The 22176-nt window shown below is 36.5% G+C and overlaps 1 protein-coding gene across 4 annotated transcripts in view; it reads left to right on the plus strand.

Annotated features, from left to right (window-relative positions):
- CDK14 (cyclin dependent kinase 14) overlaps positions 1 to 22176 on the plus strand; it is a 332773-nt gene that overhangs the window by 136866 nt on the left and 173731 nt on the right. For all 4 annotated transcript variants that reach the window (XR_011093764.1, XM_068673922.1, XM_068673924.1 and 1 more), the window contains 2 exons: positions 4193 to 4287; positions 18583 to 18645. Coding sequence is in view for 3 of the 4 variants with exons in the window: in XM_068673922.1 (XP_068530023.1) it covers positions 4193 to 4287; positions 18583 to 18645 (158 nt within the window). In the remaining variant the exon portion in view is untranslated. The remainder of the gene's footprint in view (positions 1 to 4192; positions 4288 to 18582; positions 18646 to 22176) is intronic.

Consider the following 22176-nt stretch of genomic DNA (forward strand, 5'->3'; position numbering starts at 1 on the left):
CAGCATGAGAGTTGAGCTCTTCTGTTAATGTTGTGAAAAGTTTTAAGGCCACTGAAATACCAGATGATGTGGAAATATTGAGAGATTCTTTTATCTAGGTCTGCAGTGGAGACTTGCAATTTTTCACAGCGTGAGAACAAGATGATAGCCAGGAATTGCAAGAATGAATTAATTGTGCTAGGATGATCCAGATACCATAATTAATGCTCTAGCTCACCGTACTCCCCATGTCTGAAAGTACTATCTTTGTTAGTGTCACTGGTGAAATGTTCTTCCTGCATGAGGCTTGGAAGTTGTTAGTAATAGCTACTTCTGTTGAATTTGGCATACAGCTTTGAAATGCTACATTATGGGCATGTTGGAATAGCAGTTTTCAAAGAGAGCTGTGCTGATCCTTGCCTGCTCTCCAAACCTTCTACAGGTAAGTCAGGACTAATCTAAAAGCTGCAAAGTTTTGTTAATGGAGTGCCAGGCTTGAGCTGATGCTCTAACCTCTGTGGGGAGCAAAACACTGATTTACTTATGCTACTCAGGTTTTGGGTAAGAGTTGGCTGCTGTCCATCTGGATTGGCTTGCTTGTGGAGGGAGCATACTTTAGGAACCAGATCATCTGGGAACAGCAAAAAGCTCCTTGACCAACACAGGCAATAAGGCAGCGTGCCAGGAGTTCATAATAGATGAGAGCATCCCCTTGTTGGAGGATAAATCAGTGACGGTTATTCAGGCAAATACAATGTGTTTCCTTTAGGTATGCAAATACAGTTATTAGCCCTTGATGGAGAAGTGCTGAGTGTTGGTACTTTTAGTGGCTCAGGTCATGAACTTCTGTACAAGTTTCAGAAACGATCATCTTGTATGTCATTAATTATTGAAGTATGTTGCTAATTACCCTACCCTGTTCTTTATTGCCTGAATTTACTGTAAGAGAATATACAAAAATGTGTGACAGAAGAAGAACCTGTCCATTCAAACTCATACAATGTTTTGTCCAAAGTGTTTTAAAAAAGCTTTTTTGCATCATGTGCTACTGTTCTTCCTCAAAACTCTTTGGGGAAATGAATTAAAAATGTTGCCATCTGTTTATCTTACATGTAATACAAAGGGTAGAAAACGAATGCCAGCAGTATCAAAGTAGCATTATATAATTCTGTTTTTAAGAATATGAGCTAAGGATACAGAGAGTACTAGTATATTGTTCCCATGTGTGTGATTTGTAATGCTTCTCCACCCGTGTTTTACTCTTTCTGTCTTAAAAGTAAACATCTTTGTGTGAAATCTGTGGGTGAGAACCACTGGACTGAGCTGGCTTTCTGTGGGAGAATGCTTTTTTCCAGGAGTAATGTCAGGTGCAGCAGCACCTGAATTCTCGTGAATCTCCAGTGGCAGCTGCACTGGTAGCTTCAAAGTTGAAGTCAGATTTGTCTCAGAGTGATGCCGATAGATACCTTGAACTGCTTTTCATTCTCTTCAATGTGACTTTCTGGGTTTTGTCTTTGGATTAATGGAGTATATCCGAAGTTCTGTCCCCATCCAGCAAAAAGTTGCCAATCAAGTATTGTATTAGACATTTGTTCTGAAGTAGGATGTTTCTGAAAAAAACACCAAAGCATCTTCAGTTGGTATTCCATTTTGTTTTTAAACTAATTAATGGAAAATTAAACAGCTTTCTTATTTCAGACAGATTTCTTTCTTTTATTCTTTATTTCTTTTTTCCTTTTTTTTAAGCAACAAGTCAGCATTTTCATGAAGACAGGTGATCATTCCAGTAGTAATCCTGATAGATGTGTACATGGAGATAATTCTGTTACTGCCACAAGTTACAATGGACTGACTTGTCACAATGGAAATTTACAACGAACTTGCTGTTGCTATCACGTTGTAAATTAGTGCAATTATGATTTTGCTTTCTGTGCTGTATTATTTACTGTATTTTGCTTGGACTAAGGGAGAAGTCAGAAATCCAAACCTGCAGGTGGTGTTTGGTAGTTCTTGTGGTATATAGCAGATACTGAATACTGAGGCTATAAAAGGAGAGAATTGGTTATTAGAGAAAATAAATAAGAGGCAAAATAGGGGGAGGGGACTGAATAGGAAAGAATATTTGCAAAGGCCTCAGGGTAGGCTGCTTTCAATGTACTGTTTAAGCTTTAATGACCCATATACAGATCTTAGTAACATAGTAATGGCCAGCTAGAGGAATTAGAAGCCCGAGGTGATGGACTGAGCAGCAAAAGCTGACATAGGTCATAAATATTATTATGGTATGGTTTGACAGGCTCTGCTAAGACAGCTTTGTATATAACAACCTATCTGCATGTAGGGTCATTTGATGACAAGACTTGAAGAAAGAATTGGCAAAAGCTCAGTTACTGCAAGTGAACTCTGCTCAGGTTTCCCCCTGATTAAAAGTCTTCATTTGTGATAGAGGGTTTCTTTTGGAATAATTGCTCTAATTATCTGTATCCATACCTCTTTCAGTAGCATTTTTTCACAATTGTCATTAAAAAAAATAATAATTCAAATCTCTCTGAGCTTTTACTCAAAGAAAATCTCCAAATCCTAATGTGAGGATCATGTGAAAATTGCATGTCTTTTTTTCTGGGGGGGGGGGGAGGGGGAACTAGGAGCTTCTATTGTATTTGTGGAATGCTAATAATGACTAAGGATGTACTGATCAAGTGTTTAAAAATGATAATAATAATTGCAATAGGAAATTTACAGCTCAGTAACAATATATTCAAAGCACAGGAAAGATTCCTTTGTGCTGAGCTGTGGAGTGCAACCCAAAGCAAGCTCATCTGAAGCATTTCTGCTCACATCTTCAGGCAGGCTGAAGAGTTACCTTAATCCTGGTCATGGGCCTCGTCTGCTGGTTTGGAAATCTGTGATCAGGATATTGCTTTGAATCTGCTGCATACTTTTTTTCTTTCTTTCTTTCCCTTTGCTATCTACTTTCCGCCTACTGTAACCTCCCTTTGGATTTTTGCTTGTAGAGAAACACTGATTAAGTCAGATTTCTGTTGCCATTGTGTTGCTTCCTCAAGTGGTATCAGCCTGTCAGATCTCTTAAAAAACATTATGAGATATGATATGTACTTACCCTAATTCAAAGCTAGATGACCCCTGGGGTTACCTCAGTCTGATGGAGCACCTTCAATAGGATAGCAAAGGGTAATTGTGTTGTGGAAGCTCCTTAACTTCCATTTTGCACATTAGTGGAGAGAAACACGCTGTCTTAGAGGTTGGGGGTGCCATTTGGTATTCATTATTTTCTTTGACAAAAGAAGAAGGGTGACAGAAGAAAGTTCCATGTAATTCACTTCTGAAATATGCCACTCATTTGCATGTCTTTGTATCTATTATTTACTTTGCTGTTGTGAGTGATAGTCCTGCTCAGATATATGAAGGAGGTGACAAGGCGTCAGTGGGGGGAATGACGTTGGTAACAGCACATGGCTTTTCAGCATATATTGCTGAAATATTCCATACTTGTGGAACATTAGTATTATGGCATTAACATTAAATATGCATTCTGATGCAAGAGAAATTTAGTGAAGGAGATCATTTAGAAATTCACCAGGTAAATCTTTGTCAGTCAGTGGAAAACATGAGCTGATGCTATTAAAGAAAAAAATATATGCTGAGAAATCACCATTTACTTATCCTCATGAGCTAACAGAAGTGATTCCATCAAACTATGTTTTATTCTTATGAGAAAGGGAAATTACTGTTTAAAATGACATTCATAGAGTAGATTTAGAATTCAGTTAGAAGTCAGCTTTATTGTGTTAGGATGTTTTGAAAAAAGAAACACATGACTTTTATTTGAGACAGAAGCATGATATTTGAGTATAGAAGCAAACTTGGTTTTTGGTTGATCTGAAGTTAACGACTGATTCACCTAGAGGAGGCTGCTAAGGAAGACATTAGTAGCCACAGCTCATTTTTGCCTTTAGTGGAGGCTGAGTTTAACCAGCAAGATGGAGAAAAAAACACTGAATAGGAACACATGATTTTCAAATGCACTGAATAGAAGCCCATATACGTAGAAGATGAAGTACAACTCTTGGTTATCAGGTTGTGAAACCCAGGTGTCAAATAGTCATCCAAGTCACCAAAAAAAAAAAAAAAAGCCAATTAATGTAAAACGTTTTGATCCTTTTTAAGATAACATGTATGTCTTGCTTTACAGCTTCACTTTTGAAAGGACTGAAACATGCAAACATTGTGCTGCTTCATGATATCATTCACACCAAGGAGACCTTGACACTTGTATTTGAATATGTGGTGAGTAAAGTAACTAATATTCTGTGTATATTCCAGATTGCATTGAATTCTATGGAAAAGTTCACTTTACCATCAGTGATCTATGGATCAGGCCAAAACAACCCTCTACTTTCTTTAGGAGTGTGGAAGCTACATGAGATGATGCTTTATAATGGAGTGTGCTAATAGTAGAAGGCAGGCTGGACTAGACCTGAGTCAGAGCTGGAGAAGTGGCTGCTAGGACTCTGTAGGGACCTTCACATTGGTTCATTACTCTGCTTCCTAGGTACAGTTTGTTTATTAGAATATTTTCTTTACAGATGTGGTATGGACAATTTTAAAATAGGTGAGGATAATGTAAGTAAGAAGAAAAAAAATAAAATTCTTAACAGGTAGATTCTTTATCAGAAGCATGTGACAAATTTAAATGGCTTTTGTTGTGACTGGCTTATGCGTGGTGTCTCTTTATAAGAAATGTAAGTAAAAAATAAGTCTGACATGCAATTCAGAATTTTTGGATATATTTTTTTTTGCCATGACTCATTATTTTAGCTACTAATTAAAACTTCAATTTACACAGTATACAGCATAATGATCTAATTGTGTTCAGAATATTACTTTGCAAAGTCTTGGGCTTGAACTCCTAATTAATCTTTTTAGTTTTCCTAAGACAAACATATGGTATTTATGTAGAAGTACTTCAGCATTTATCTGTGGAATTATGCAATAAAGTATCACAATCAACCTCCCCGTTTTCACAGATGGGTCCAAGAACATGTAATTTAAAAGAAACAAATGGCTTTAGAGAAGGTTGGCTTTTCAGTGTAATATCTGTTATTGTGTGGCAGTCAGTAAGGCTCCGCATTTATAAAGTACAGCAATTACTAGTTTGGTTTTTAAAGTAGGAAATATTCTATTTACTCTTAGCATGTCCCTACTTCAGACAGATGGATTTTTTTTGAGTGTATTTCTTGAGAGCACGCCTAAATTTTTACATGATAGTGCACAGAACTTCTTGTCTGGAGAATCCATTCAGCCTGTCTACTTACATAGAAATACTACATTTTAATAATATGAGTATTCAGTGACAGAAGCCTGCAGAGCAGTTGCATGCATTACATACGTTTTACCTCAGGTACCGGGACATTATGCAAATCTAATTCTTTTTCTTAAAATAAGTGATTCCTCTGTCTCTAATTTATAAACTGAATTAGCATAGGAAAAGCTTTCATATCTAATTTTATTTAACAGTCAGTGTAGACTTATTTGCAGAACTTTATGTGAATACAATTTGCATTTCTTTTTATCTTTGAGTGTATTAATTGCATTCATCAGAAGTCATTGAGAAATGAGAACATGTTACTCCTGAAAATAGATGTTTTTGCCTGTTATCATAATACCAAATTTCTGGATTTTTCATGCAGTAGTGATGTGTATAAATGCTTAACTCCCAGCCATGTGTTATGTCATGTTGCCATCTTTCATCAAGGTGGACCCACGCTGAACTTCTTTCAGCAGTTATTTCTTTTGAATTCACTTAGGTCTTTGTTTTTTAAACATAGTGCTTTTGGGATCAACCCTTCTGGTGCTACACCCTTTTTTTCCCGTCATGTATGGTAGAAATTTAAACTGTGGTAGGATCTTGTTTAATAACAGTTTCTAGCAACTGATTCAAGTAGTACTTTATTATTATGCTATTTTGGCTGGTGAGCAGTGTCTGGAAAATTAGTGTTCAGGAGGAAGGGGAAGGATGTTTTGTTCTCTCTAAACAGCCAAATCTTAATGACATTGTAGGTTACTCTATTCTTTGAGATGGCAGAGCTGCTTAAAAAGAGTCTGTTTTCATTGTTCTGTAATGTAAAGTTATGGGCTGATCAAAAAGGTAATGCTCTCTGATAATGTTTCATGCTTGAGAATGTTCTAAATTGTGTGCATGTTCTAATACATGTTCATGTACAGTTCTAATTGGATGATCACAATGATTTTTATTTTTATTTTTTTGATCGGAGAGCTCTCAGGATGTTATATGAATATGAAGAGACAAAAAATAAGGCTGCCCTTCAAATCTACAAATTTTGGCTAGTTAAATATTCAATCTAGTTATGTAATCGATGTTATAGAGCTCTATGTCTGTAATGCCTTTTAAAACACCTGTACATGGCTTAGCTCAATAATATGAGTGATTTCTACCAAAATCAATAGAAATGCTCATGCAATTAAAATTACATAGTGGCGGGCATTTCTGAAGGACTGAGGCTGAACAAACCTGAAAAGATTTGAATTTGATTTACTTCACAAAGTTGCATCATGAAACAGTTACACTATTGCCATTAATTACTATTGACCATTTCGATTGTATCTTTTGATTGAGATGTCATAATTAAATTAGAGATGAACAGTTAGTTATCCAAGAGTTCTCAGCAAATGGAAACTTTGGGTAGATAGTTCAGTAACAGTTTCATTGGGAAATTAATACTGATGACGCTTCTGAGGTTATCAGAGGTATTCAGTTTCAGCATTGACCCTGAAAGAGTAGAATGAAATTTAATTTCATGTAGCACCTTTCATAGCAAAGTGCATTACAGTAATAAGTTAAAAGCTTCAAACAGAATATCCTATGAAAGGAAACATGGCAGTGATGAAATTTTCTGGGTACCTCAAATTAGATTTCATTTTTTTTAATATGGAAGTCTGTTAGACAAGTAAACATGACAGAACTTTCTAACTTTAACCTTGGTAGTGACCCAACGCAAGAAAAAACAGTCTAAAAATCTATGTGACAGTTGAAGTGCAGGAGAATTTCATTCTCCTCATTGTAAACATTTTAGTATTGAATGGAAAGCTATACATTTTTGTGGAAGAAAAGAAAGGGGGCTTGCTCCTTTTGAATGAAAGAACCTAATTGAAAATAGGCTGGTATATACAGTGGAGCATATATTTTTTCGTATGCTTTGATAACTCTTAAGTCAGCTATATGGGATTATTGTTGGTCATTCAAGTGTACTGAAAAGGAAGATGGAACTCTAATTTTGTCACTGGATGACTGAGAGCCATTGCTTATTACCTGAGGAGTTGTGAGGATGAGCAGTTCAAAACCTGAAAGATTGATATAGTCTTTCATGTATGAATGCTAGAGAAAACGTTTTTTATTGTGTAATTGTACCAGTATACGCTAAACAGGACCTGAAAACAAAGACTAAATTTTGACAAGTTTTGCATATGGTAATGGCTTCCAAATGAAAAAGATCAATTCAGCTTCACAGTGCTATGGAAGTGTTCATGTATGTATGTTTATGTAAGTTTATTGCTCCTCCTCTCCAAGCTCTGGTTAGGCATTACTGTACGTCACCTGGTAGATATGCCAGGTGTGGATATGTCACTGATGTGCCAACCTTGCCAAAGGAAATTATGAATTTTACAGGTGAGATCTCAGACATTTTAACAGTCATCTTTAAAGAAGATGTGTTCACATCTGTTTCTTTTAAAATTGTCATTAGCCGCTATCATTTGTTTCTTCATTTTTTTAATTATCATGTAAAAGGAAGACAATTGTATTTGTAAACACTCAATTCCTGAGTGGCAATCCTAACCAATACATATTACAACTGACTCGTTAGAATGATAATGAGGTTTTTAGTGTTATGTATAATTACATAAGTATATTATTTTAAAGAAAAGAACTGGTAACTTGTCCTATTCCTGGCATGCAAAAGTGAGCTTGTGTAGCAATACGTTACATTATGCTTTCAATATTTATGAACTAGATTTGAAACAAGAACAGACGCATTTATAATTGGAAGTATGAGTAATGAGTAATATTATTTCTGCCTCAACAGTACCAAAAAAAAACAAACACGCAGAACAACAAAAAATGCAAACCAGACTAATCTAATAGTATAATTTAAAACCAAGCATTTTCAATTACCTTGCCTATTTTAATCCTTGTGTATGTTTTTCCCTCTTAAAAATTACTTTTTATTAAAGAAGAAAACCTAATTCTCCTTGCTTGATTACAGCAACTAAAATAACTTGTTATAAGTTGGCGTAATAAAGTAGAAAAAAAAATAGCAGCTGCAAGTTTCTTATTTTCATGCTGATTGGAAATTCACACGTATATTATTTTGTGGAATTAAGAGTTGCAGAGCTGAAGATCCAAAACATGAGATTTTGAGCTCAACACTGAACATATTAGAAAAGTACTGTGCAACAGTACTTTAGCTAATGATCAACACTCATTAGCTAAAAGGATCAAAATCTTTTTTCACTGAAAATTTTATTTTTTTAGCATTGATGATGATTTGGATCAAACTGTATTATTGGTCTCATGTTTATTTTATTAGAGAAAATGTATAGAAAGTAAACGTTGGATAGAATTGGTGGTATGTGAAAATAAACAGTGTTGTTTAAAATGGAAGAGAGAGCATGGAAAACCCATAGAGTCCCAGAGATGCTTTACTTTTGCCTGAGATAACTTATATTGGTGTGACTGAAATAATGGGGACATTTTCTTCCCTGTTGCTGTGCTTGTCAAACCAGGGGTGGCTGGGAGGACACCCTGCTTGCAGCCCTCTTCCTTTGTCTACCTCAGGGAAGGAGGTAGTTTTTGAGGGCTCTCAGGCACAGGAACAATGAAAAAAGTGTGCCTTGTGCCATGGGCCTTGACCAAAGAAGGAGCTATTCTCCTGTTGTTGTAACCCCTGCCTCATGTCCCTGGGTTTGCCACAAGTTGCCCTCCTAAAATTGCAGTCAAAAAGGCAATGGAAAAAGGCTGAGAGGGAGCAGAGAGAAAGGAAAACCTGTACTATTAAGAACAGGCATTAAGGGAATACTTCTCCTGGGAAACCCCTATTTTTCAAGTATTAATGAGCAGATTGGAGGTGGGAGCTGCTAATGTCCAAGTATAGGGCGGAGATGCAAAGTCAGCTTCAGGAGGCAGGGATTCAGAAGGGATTTCAGAAGGAAATTGCTTGGTGCTTTGGTGAAAGGTAAAGCCTGTGCCAGATGCTGGAATCAGCAGGAAAGAAGGAATCAAAAAATGTATTTTTAAAGCTCATCAGCTCCTGCTAGGTGAAGAAGGCCTAGTGAGAGATCTGCACAGGCCTAGTGGGAGGAGGATTTCAAACTCAGTTGTGTCATTGTCCTGACTTTGAATGTCTCACAAAGTATGTGTGGACTTCGTATGAAGAGTACATACTTATGAGTACATACTTATGAATAGATAAGATTAATCAAGACTATCAGTCCAACAGAGTGTGAGGCTGTGTGTCAATTGTTTGTACAATTTACTAATGTTTCTTAGAACCTTACCAAATATTGTTTAGTTTGGCACTGTGCTTTCTCCATCATTTAATAATTAACATCTATTATTTATTCTCCTTTTAATTAAGTATCAATAAATGTATTCAATGTAGAGTTTTCTTTTTAAAAAAATAATACTTAAAAAAAAAAAAGTCAAAGCATAAAAAATATCCAAAGATGAGCAGGCAGATGAAACACTGGAAAACAAGTACAATATTCTATGTACTGAGACATCTCCATTTGTGTTTTCTAAGTTAGAGATGAAAATTTAGAGCATCATTATAGTCCGTCAAAACCACACTCACACATAGCAAGATGCATATGCTGGTGCTAATGCTCTACTCAACACAGATAAAGCCACCAGCTAAAATGGTATATTTGTACAAACAAGGAAAATATAAATCAACTGGGAAGCTGAGGGGGAAAAATAACAGGAAATAACCATCCAGAATAAATGACTTTTTTTCCTTCTGAAGAAAAGTCAGACAAAGTAAGGCTGTTTATAATGGAGGGTGGGGGGGGGAGGGAAATTAAATGGTTGCACACCGTTAAATAGATCATAGAGAAAGACATTGACCTATTTATTTTCATGTCAATAGTAAAGAGAATAAAAGGTCCCTTCCAACCTGAAAAAGAAAAATTTCTTTTCTAAAAAAGAAAAGGATCTGAAATTACAGTGAGGAAGAGTGAGATTAAACTATTAACCTCTTTAATGTTAAGTATAATAAAGCACTGAAGATAGTACTATGTAGTGATGATTTCTCTACTACTAGCATTCTTTAAGAACATCTTAGACAAATAACCAGCAGAATGATGCCATTGAGAGTAGATTTTGATTGAGGCAATTTGTTGTTTTTTGTTTGTTTGTTTGCTTTTGAGATCCTTTAAATTTGTATCTTTCTGTATTCTTTATTTTCATCACTTAAATATGTCTATAGATAGTCTTTCAGGGAAATGCATACATTTCTAAGAAAAAATACATTTCTTCAGAAAAACTGAAGAAAAAAATTTGGTGAATATTTGCTTATTTCCATAGTTTAAACAAAAATAAAAATAAAAAAGTCTATTTTTAGAATTTTGGGTTAATTGGTTACTTCTATGTTATAGACTTCTGCTCAACTCTACAAAAAGTAATATTCTGGCTGCATCCCACACATTCCTCATCTTTTAATTTCAGTAATAAACTGGCATTGTCCAATTCCCTCTGAGGTAAAATCTGACAGTGTCTCAACTCCTACCAGTGACTGTCCAATCTAATTACACTTTTTTCTCTGTCTCTTTAATAATGTGGGTTGTAGCTGCACTTTAATTTCTCTTACAGTGAGGTGGTCTGATTCACTTGGTGCAGACTGGGGGGAAAAACAAAAACAAAACAAAAAAAACCTGTCTGTTCAGAAAGTGATGATTGCCGTAACTCTAAATCTTAAAAATTGATTTCTCTTCCTGAGCTAACAGTATGCATCTTCATACTTTTTTTTTTTTTTTTTTTTTTTTTTTTTTTTAATTCAGATTGATAGAAAATACATCTAAGAAAATTTTTAAAATGGAAACGTGGGGTAAGCAATTCTGGCAAAATAATTATAAAATAGTTTTCTGGGACTCAAGAATAAGGCTTGAGTAATAAACAGTCAACAATTGAAAGTAAAAACACACCTAATTGTTTCTTCTTATTTTACTGCTGTGAGTAAAGAGGGTATTATCCATAGAAACATCATTTTTTCTTTTGCATGCCTTAGTCTGAACTGCAAATTTTCCTATATAATTTTTATTAATTTCTTCTGTGATCACATAAGGACAGTTGGGACTAGGAGGCATGGCAGAAAATAAGACACCCAACCAATGTAGAGAGAGTTCTGCCTTAGATACTGAAGTGTTTAATTAAAGTGTTTGGACTGCTTTTTGCCTGCCCTGAAGATAGCAGTGTCTTTGCAGCACATGAGAATAGAAAAGACTCCTGAGGCAGCCTAGCTTGTGCTGTCCAGGGCTAGTATTGAGACCATACCGGTGTGGATACTTTACACGCTGTGTCTGTGTGTGGCTTGGCAGTCTCTCTGCTGTTTGCAGTCAATTTATGTGATCCTGGATTGACTTCTGTCCCCACCACCTTAGGGGTACCTGCCATATTCTAAGTACAATGAAAGAACTTTGTGCAGAGACTTTGTATGAGTAAATATACACTAACACCACCCCCAAATAAGAAAACTGTGCATTCCCTTTTCTCTCAGGATTTTCAGGTAGGTTTGTATTATATATCACGTACTCCCCCATCTCACAACCTCCTTTTCTGTATAGTATTGTTCATGTGTTTTGAAGTGTATTTGTCTTGTTGACAGTGTATAAGAGATCCAAGTCACCAGAAACATCTGTTAGCAGAACTGTTTTCATTAAAGGTGTCTTTTTTTTTTTCTTGAATCCCCAGTATATATCTTTCCCCTGCTGCTCAGCCCAGCTGCTGCTGTTGCCTTCTGCTGATTTTCTGAAAGTTGCTCAAAGATGGCTTGTAGAGAGTATTTTTTGTTAGCAAGGCTAACACATTGTGTTCTCAGATGGGGAAAGACTGAATTGTAGAAAGTCATAGAAATGCTTGAAAATGAAGGTCGGTGACACTTTTGAAAACACCAAAAGCATTGAACTGTTGTGCAGTAATCTGCAGACTGCTTTGGCTAGAGGATACATTCAATTTAAATAGAATTAACTTCTCTTTGTTCTCCTGTCACTTCAAATATTACCGCTGCCTGTGCTTTTATTGGTAAATTGTATTATCAGTTTAAGAATTTGTTGGTGACAAAAGGGACAGTATTTTCGTCAGTAAAACTGCTAGGGCATAAATAATGTGTGCTCTCCTTTTCACAGAGAAGAATGGCTTGCAACAGTCTTGCTGCCTGAGTGAAACAATACAATCTGTCTGCTGCATGATGTCATTGCCAGAAGCCAAATAGTGTAGTTTTTGTTTTAATGGCAGGGTCTTTTCACATTGCTGGTTTTACATGATGGGAATGTGGTTGGAAATGCTTCCTGTTCCGTTCACAAGCCCCGGGCTCTCCATGCATTTCAGCTTCAAAAATGACAGCTGAAACCAATTAGGCAGAATTACGGGACAGCGAAGTCACATGTAGATTTATCATCACTGAGGATGAGGAGGGAAAGGGAATGTATTGCATGGGAAGTAGAAATGGCTAATTTAATTAGAAGAGAATGATGGTCACATTATTATGGAAAAGGGCTGGCGAAGTAGAGCTTATTTCATGTCATTGGCCATGCCTTAAAAAGGAGATGTCTTTCTCTTTGTCTGAAAATATTTTATGTTGGCTAGTAGAGTCTCTGATTTCTGAACAAGATAGTTGAACAAACTTGACATTCAAGCATAGAGCATATCTGAGGACATTTATAGCTTGTGGTTTACTCATCTATTCATAATTCAAATTCTTTCTTCAAGGGGAGAAGGGAGGAGTCTGTATTGTCAACATTTGTCTCATTCTTTTTTCCTGTTTGCATACTCTCTTTCTTCCAGAAGTAGAATGCAATGTATGTAAACCTTGGTTCAGCTGTATAAATATCAGCCTGGTTTCTTCTCCTGTCAGCAGATGACTATACACAGTATGCTCACAAACACACATGCATGTGTCTGCTAACATAAACCAGTCTTACTGAATAGAAGTGACCTTCATACACTTATTCACTGCCACAAATTTAAAGCAAAACCCAAATTCGTTTTTTCCATGTGAACCCAAAGTCAGTATTTCGTAAGGTAAACATAAGGTAATAATATTTCATAAATAAATAAAAACACTTCATAAGGTAAACTTTTTGTGCTATTCTTATGGTAGTTTGTGGTATGGGGAAGTGATGAACTTCGCAGAAAGAGTCTGAGCACATGAGCATGTTCTGCTTTTAAATAGTACTATGTTTGTTTTTTGTTTTTTTGTTTTTTGTTTTTTTTTTTTTCTTATTATTCCTTGACCTAAGCTTGATTTTAATTGACCCTTTTATAGCTTTTTTTTTTTTTCTTTAGACTGTATAGTTATGTTAGACAACTTACTTAATTTATTTTCTTGTACCTACAGGATTTGAGATACTTGCCTCCATCATAGGGAGGAAAATATTTGAAACTTACTGAAGTTGGAGTGGATCAAAAATGGGCATTCTCTTATGTCCTTCTACATACAGTTTAGAAACGGAAGGGTGGAAATAGCCTGTCTTAGTGTGAGTTTTCTCTTCCCTTGTGCAGTGTCCGTCCTAACCAGAACTCATGCTGCCTGTCCAGGGAGGGTCAAGGCACTTGCAGAGGTTTCCTAGTGGAGGTCTAGTTACTTGAGATTGGCACTGAGGGATGGGTTTGTGTTTTATCTTGCTGAGAGAAGGTAGCATGTATGCTTGACAGAGCCTTCTCAGGGACATGGAGCTATATGTGCCAGAACCTTAAATTTGGGTCACATCCCTGGAGCAATGATCTTCTGGTATGATTTAGCAAAATACAACTCTTTGAAGTAATAAAATGCCAAAGTGTGTTGTGGGTGGCATTTAGCTATGATTTTGAAAATTTCCCCAAATTTGTTCAAGTGATAGGCCTCAGAAAAACTGTCATTTGCACTTGAGACCTATGTCTGAAAACTCCCTCTCCCCTCACAAAGACGGCTTTCACAACTTTTTAATAATGTAGATTGCATCCACAGAGCAAGTGAATTTGCTTCTGGAGGAGGCAGTAGTGGGAGGAGAGATCAAATTGTTTACTTGAAGCATAACAGATTTTGCACAAAATGTTGTTGTGTTAGTGCTGTGGCAAAGTCAAGTTATTAAAAATTAGTGGGTGCAAAAGTAAACGTTGTGTGTGCAATCTCCTTTTGCCATCCTTGTGGAAGAGCCTGTTGTGTAGATCTGCAGAGGACTGTGTAGTGAAGGCATGGCCTGGTGCTTATTGCACTTTATTGCACTTTTTTATTTCTTTTCTTTCTTTTTTTTTTTTTTTTGTGGATGCCACAGTAGAAATTGTCATCATAGCCACCATTTTATGATGTTGTCGCGAGCTGTCTGCATCACAATTCAGAAACGACTGACTTCTGCTGTCCCACATGAGATTCTGTCTCCCTTAAAAAGTGTTTTATCCTCACACCTGTAACTGATGTCAGTCAAAACACAGAATGCCAAATACTCAGAAAAGTCAAAACCAAAGTGCTTTATATTGAGTTCCCCAAATCAGTGTTACTTAGGACTATTTTCCCTTTGCTTTAGTTCCCTACCTGATAAAAAGGAGTAATGCCACAGCTCCCCTGAATTGCTCTCAAAGTCATTTATGTTTGTGAAGCATGTGAATAGAGTAGCAATAAACAGGGCAGGAAAACCTGTGAGATTAATATTTCTGCCTTCAAAGTAATAAATAAGCCAGAGACTTCAAGCTGTGTGAGAAAGGAAAGGGGGAAAAAAGGAAAATCAACAACACAAAAACAGAACAGCTGTTCTGTAATCAAGTACTCCTATTCTGTTCAGTGAGTATGTCTTATCTGGCAAGGGGAAAGAAGTTATGTGATCACATCAAGCATTTGTAAAGTTATCATAATGTATATTCATTGAGCAAACAAACAAAAGGTCGGATAAACACTGTTAATCATGGAGTTTTCTAGCTGTTGAGTTCTTCATTGTGGAAACTTGATTTATATCTATTTAATATTTTTGTGTAGCTGTGATAAAGTGCTAACAGAGGATTGGCGTATATACTTGGGTAAATTAGCAGAGTTTTAAGAGCAGGAATGAGGGTGATTCTGAATTTATCTAAAATACCAAATAATCTGTCATCATGGAATTACTTGTGGTGATTTACCTGTGTTGGGGATTAACAGTACAGCTGATAGAGTTGTTAAAAGCTAGCTTAAAGCAGAATTGGTCTAGCCAGGTCCACCTGGGATCAAGTGTCTCAATTTCTCAATGTGTGAGACAGGTATTTGCAATTACTTGGAAATCTCTGCACTGCACTTCTGCTGTATCCTGTTTCCCTGTAAGGTGTCTTCATCTCTGAGACAGTGGAAAAAGAACTGTAGAAGGTGTGTTGGTTCATTTGTTTTTTGTTTTGCTACCTTGTTTCAGCATAGTTCTATGTTAGGACTGATACGTAATTGAATCTTGAGTTTTCCTTCAGAGTGTGTGTTCTATTAGACCAAGGGGCTAAGCACAGCAAAACCCCGGTGTCAGGGTGTGTCCTGCTGCATCTGCAGCTACTGTTCCACTTGGGGGAACATGGGGCCTTCTACCTTGAAATATAGTGTGAAAGGAAAAGACTTTATTCATCTATGTGGTACCATAGACATTCATGGAATATTGTTAGAAAACTACTTTTGTCCAGTTTTCTCTGTTTCCTTTTCTAATGCTTTTCTGAAACTTGCATTCATGTCGTTGTCCTCAGTGTCGCTTGAACACACAAGCACTGGAGCGGACACTTACCCGCCAAAAGGGAAAAAGGTTTTAGAAATAGCTGTCTGTGCAGCGCTGTCAGCTTTCCTGGCTATACTAATACATAATTCAATGTGCATTGAGCCCCTACCTTGGGAAAAGAATAGCAGCTGATGCTGCTTTTGCTTTCCCTCTACCCTCTTTTTTTTTTTTAAGTCAGGAAAAATGGAAAAATGTTCTATAATTTTATGAGCTGCTTTCCCATTTCATACCATAGTGTCAGTTGCTCTTGTGAAAAAGTTTCTAGCTTAGTTTTAGGAGGGGAAATTCTTGAAAAAATTGAAAACACTTTGTATTTCTGTTTGCCGTCTGTCTGAAGATTTGGTAGAGGCTTCTCTGTGTACATAGCTTGTGTGAAGGAGAAAAAGTAAATTCCAAAAGACTGCTGCAACTGCTGCACAGTTGACTTTGTTAGTTTTCAAGAACTCTGTAGAAGCTGGTGCTTACGTGAATTTTTTGGTGGATATAAGCAATCAGTTTTTGCAGGAGAGAACTACTGCTGCAGGTTATAGCAGCCTACCAGTTGAGCAGGTCCTTGATTTAGGAAGAAGTAGAGAATGGTACATGATGCAAGCATGATCACGGTTGATGTTCATGTATGGAGGAAAAGCATTCAAATGATAACTGTAATATAAGGGGAAGAAGACGGTTTTATCCTCGCAGGTCATTACAAGTCTATTAGAAATAAAAAGATGACTTTTATTGCTGTTACTGATGATGTGGCTGAAAATGGTGGTCTGAGAAAGCTTTTGGTGAATAGGAAGGGACAACTAGAGGACAGCTGGGATGTTAGGGGTTCAGATGGGACCTTTAGAAGTAGCACTGGATTTGTCTTCCTCTGGTCTGGTTTCTGTCAGCTGACTGGTTGCAAACTGCAGAAATCAACAGGAGGTGAAGGAGGCAGTAGGTTTCCCACTGAACAGGCTATGTCATTATGAAGTGCAAGGAACTGATGATCTTCTTTCAGCCAACCCAAATCAGTGAGCGTGCATTCCTGGGGAACATGTGGTAGGAATGGTATGGAGGTGCCCCAATCTCCCTGCCTGGGCATCTAAAGCAGAAATTCAGACCTTTTCTTTCTTTATTACTCCATTCACTAATACCAGCAGTTATGAATTGAAGTATTACTTACTGTTGCTTGTGTTTAGGAAGGAGCTCTGTTCTGCTGTACTTGGTGTGGTATATCTGTTTGAGTGTGAGATTCATACAGTTCATTTTGGGACCCAAGCAATATCCTGCAGTGGAAACACTTGCTTTCTTAAAGCCATATAAGAACTTCTGAAAAAATGCGTTAGCACACAATGTAGTCAATTAGTGCATCGTATGTCATTACAATCTTAATTCTACACATGCAGTGCGTTTTCACAGTTTAAGGCTTCAGAAGAGTAGAAGATGATACACAACAGTTGTGGTCAGCATTGATCTTGCATCTTAGCAGATGTAAACTTCCTTATGTAACCATACGATACTTCTCCAAGAGAGCACTAGAATGGTTCTTAGACTCAGAAATGCTGCACAGAGAAACCGCTTTGGTATGCCAAAGGCAGTTTTTTTCCAAAACTCTCACCTTGAAAACTGCTGATATTTTGTCGGTCTGTTTTGTATGTGAGGCAGGCATTGCCAAGTAGCTTTTCAAGGAATGCTGGATGATTTTTGCCAGATGTGTTCTGAAAACAGATGTGGAAGGCAGAGTCAGTCTCAGTTTTTGGTGGTTAGTCCCATGAATATTTTTGCCTTGTTTATTCTGAATATAATTCCAGAAGCAGAGTTGTGCAAACAAATCAGAGAAACAAAATGCCACTTCACTGGCAGTATGCTGCTGACTCGTAGGAAAGTGAAGAAGTACGAGAGAAGAATTTAGAGAAAATAGTGATTCCATAGTAAAAATAATAAATGCTTATTAGTAAGTAATAAATATTATAACAGTGAATAACATTAATCTATACATCGTAAGTCTACTTATTTTCTGAAAAGATTTTATGGTATATTAGCAGGGAATGTATGCAACTATAAAGTGAAAATGTAAATGTTTGAGTCTTCAGTGAGGCTATTTGCTGAAGTATCTGTAATTAATAGCTGTACATGTGCACAATATGTCCTTCTTTTTGAGCTGAAAAGTATCAAGTAACCTGATCTGCAGTGCCTTTGACATTTATTTTCTAAACCATTAAACCATCTTAATTTAGAATCACTATAAACTTATATTTTAAAAGGCAACATTTTCATGTGAATAATATGAGTAACATTTGAGATTCTCCCTTAGTTTCTTCCTCTTCCACCCATATAATACCTGTATGGCGTTGATGGTGATATGGTCCTTACAAGTTATAAAATGATACTGAAATTCAAATAATTAATTTATTATATACAGCGCATTGGAAAAAAAAATAATTTGCATTTGGTGAATACTCAAAGTTAAGATTGTTTAAAGAAAAAAAAAAGGAGCGTAAAGGTAAGTGGAGGGGCAGGAGGGAAAACTTATTTTCCATTTGTTCTTTCCACTCTTAAGTAGGAGGATATTTATTATTATAGTCTTACAGATATTAATACACATTTTTCCATCTGACTTTCTTTTAGCACACTGATTTATGTCAGTACATGGACAAACATCCTGGAGGGCTTCATCCAGAAAATGTGAAGGTAAGAGTCAAAAAGAGAACACACTCAAGGCATGCACAGTAATGATGACTGTACAGAAAAAGTCCAATCAGTGGTTTCATTGAAGCTGATCATTATCTAAAGTGAAAATGATCAGCATATGAAGTACTTTTATTTTTTTTCTTTAAAAATGAAAATATTTGAAAGTTCTTATAAAAAGAACTTGTTAGAAGTCTTTAAAACTGATTCCAAGTCAGGATAGTGTTACAATGTTGGTAACCCCTCTCCTCCATTCAAACATTGGCTCTTAAGACAAACAATACTGTCTTAAAGCACCTGAGCAAATATATTTTAGGCTTTCGGTACTAGATCTTCAGTGAGGTAAGTCATTGTAGGTTCACAGAGTTTGAGGGAACTATTGTGAGTTATATTAGGTGAATGTACTTCTTTTTACATGAACGTATAAAATCTTTTCACCTGTGTTATTTTGATTAGGTATTCTCACAGCTGATCTCACAGTTTTTCTGTTTTTCTTCTGTTCTGAGGTAGATATTAAGAATTACTGTGCAGAAGGGGGGCCGTTATTAGAAGGATTTAATGAATAAATAGATTCGTAGAGACTTGATCCATTTACTTTCTGGGAATTAAGCCAAATTATTTTAGCATAAAAGGGAAGCCAGTCAGACATGCAGAGTGTGTCTTCTGTGTATAGATCACACAGATGATATTTGTTACACTTGTCTTGCACTTTGACATCATTCCCTTTGTTGTTCTACTTTGGAAGTGCTTAAATCTTCACTTGTCATACTGAGTATTTTATTCCAGTGTTTATTTTCCTGAACGCAGAAATTGAGAAATTAATGGAAAACATAAATATATTTTTTCTGGAAAACTAAAAATTTAGTAGAGAACTCAAAGTTTAGTATAAGAAAACAAAATATTTTAAATGAGGATTTTTTTTTTTGCAATACCTCATAATTGTTGTACATTAATTAGTTGTATCATCAATTAATTTTCTGTGCTCATTCACTGAAAAATGATGTGCAGTATATTAAATTAAATGAGAGTGACTGCCATCAAAAAACAAATGGTACAATTCCTCCTTATCGCGTATGTTTGGCCAATCTAATAAAACAAACAAACAAAAAAAACAACTATTTTTGAACAGATGATGTGAATGCTGCAAGATAACATCCTTGTAATGTATGACTGTTGCTTAAACATTTTGGTAGTGTGTACAGGAAAAACACAGGTGTCCTCTCAATTCCTCTGTGAGTGCAGGACTTGGACACATGGTGGTGGGTGAGGTGGGACCTGCTTTTCCATCGCTAGAGCTTCCGAGCTTTCCTTGCTGCTCAGTTTCATAACCTTTGCTGAATATGCTTGTTAAAACACTGGCTCTGTGCTTCATTTCCCTATGTAGAAACCTGAACATTCAGCTCTGAGACGTTTGGGATAAGCTAAGATTAGTTTTGAAAGTCCTTTGTGCCGTTTCACACTCAAAGGAATGCTCCAAGGCTGCAGCACTGTATAACTTAAGATGTAATATGCAGTAGACATAGTAGCTGTAATTGTTCCCCGATGAGAGGACATCGTAATTCACATAACTACTTTTTCTTGACAATATCAGGGTCCACTGAGCTTGTCTTTGAGGAGGATAGGCCTACACGGGTAATTGGGCTTGCTAATGCATCACTCCCCTAAATCCTGAGTTACCTGTCTTCTAAAGCATATTTATTGCAGAAACTATATATAATTGTGGAGGCAGAAAGAAGATTTAGCGGGAAAGCTTTGCTGCTAAGCTGGCTAGCTGCTCTATAGGTGCTGCTGAATGGGGAAGGAATTGCAGCAACAGCTTTTCCCTTTCCAAGCTTGCTGCAGCTGTCTTTACAATCTAAGAGCAGTATTCAGCAACACTTCTGAAGTTTATGGGCATGTTAGAAATATTTCTCTGAGTAGCCAAGTGTAGAGTCTGATGTACTGCTAGTTCAATTTTTTTAATGGCCAGTTGTATTATTAAAAAAAAGAAACTGGTATAAAAAGGGAGAAAACATAGGGAAGTGGAAGCAGATGAATCTGCCCTTCTGCAACAAGCATCCCACTAGAGAAATAAAATTACCATTTTCTGTTAAATAATATTAATGAAGATCGATTGTATATATTTAGTAATATCTCTTACCAGGCCAGCAGCCAAAGCTAGCTTTAATTTATAACAGTAATTACTAAAACCTAATGTGGTGTTTGGAGCTCCTACCAATCTAAAACTGAATCAATCTGTTTGGGATTTTCAGTGAAATCTTTACCTGCTCTCAAGCTCTGTGTCAAAAATACCTGCTCAGCCAAACACACAAAGGTTTTCTTCAGCTGGGGGGACAGGCTGTGCAGAAAGGAAGGAAGGAACCCAGTCACAAACACTAACAACTCCCAGATCTCAGCAAGCATGCCAATTAAAAGTTTGCATCACTCTTGTCTTGCAGAAGAGATATGATGGTTACTGCATAATATCTCAACGCTTTGTTGCACTGTACTCAATTCGTTAACGCACGTAATCACAGTTCTGAGGCTTTGTCACCTATTTTTGTTCTTGCTTCTGGACACAGTTGTCTATCTGGAGCTCTAGTTGATGTTTAAGGGTTGAACTGAGCCATGTTAATTAGCCTTCTCTCCCTGCCAGACCCTTCTTGCTAGAGGTCCTTCAGGAATTTCAGTTTCAGAATTGTAGACAGTGTTTGTTCAGAATCACTGGTTATGTGATCCACAGATCCATTTTTAAAAACTTCCAGTTGAGCAATTAAATTCCAGTGGCAACAAATTAGTCTCAGCTCTCTGGGGCTGACCTGTGGGATTAAGCCATTGATGCTCTCACAGTGTGACCAAAGGCCCCCTGCTTTTTAATTTTGTTCTTGATGAAACTGCGGACTACTGATGGATATTCCTTTCCCTTCTGTCTTGTTGCAAGCTATTATAAATACAAAACCAGGTAATCTTTCTTTTTCCAAAGAATGTTGTACATTATTTCCTGTAAAACAGTACTTTTGCAGAAGCAAAGCCATTATTTGCTTATGTTTTGGTTTCTATGGCACATGTTCATCCTAATTATATTTCTGAATTTTCTCCATATTTACAAGATAAAGGCAACGCTGTTCCCTCAGGCTTACTTTAAGATGAGGAACTGTAAATAGAATAAAAATCCAAATTACTTTGATGGACACACATACTGCTGTCCCCTTGGGTCTTGTGTTTGACATTGCCTTTCTTTGTGATAGGCTTCAGATGGGCTATTTGCTGTCACTTAAATATTTTAAATAAAGAATAAGCAGAATATACAAGTATTTGGAAATATAGAGAACGTCTTAATTTGAAGTTGTGAGAGTCTTGGGAAAGTATGTTTAAGCAAAAAAAAAAAAACAACAATGTTTTCTAATGCATTAGGCTTAGCTTTTTTAGTGGGGTGTTGTTTTCACACATCATGATTTCAGAATTTTCTACTTCTGTATTAAAGCCCAAGCCTTACAAAAAGAATGAGGATTTAAGCCCTTCAAAGAATTTGTGTGTGAGGCTGTGAAGCTATTA

Source organism: Anas acuta, chromosome 2 (assembly GCF_963932015.1).
Source record: "Anas acuta chromosome 2, bAnaAcu1.1, whole genome shotgun sequence".
Lineage (NCBI taxonomy): Eukaryota > Metazoa > Chordata > Aves > Anseriformes > Anatidae > Anas > Anas acuta.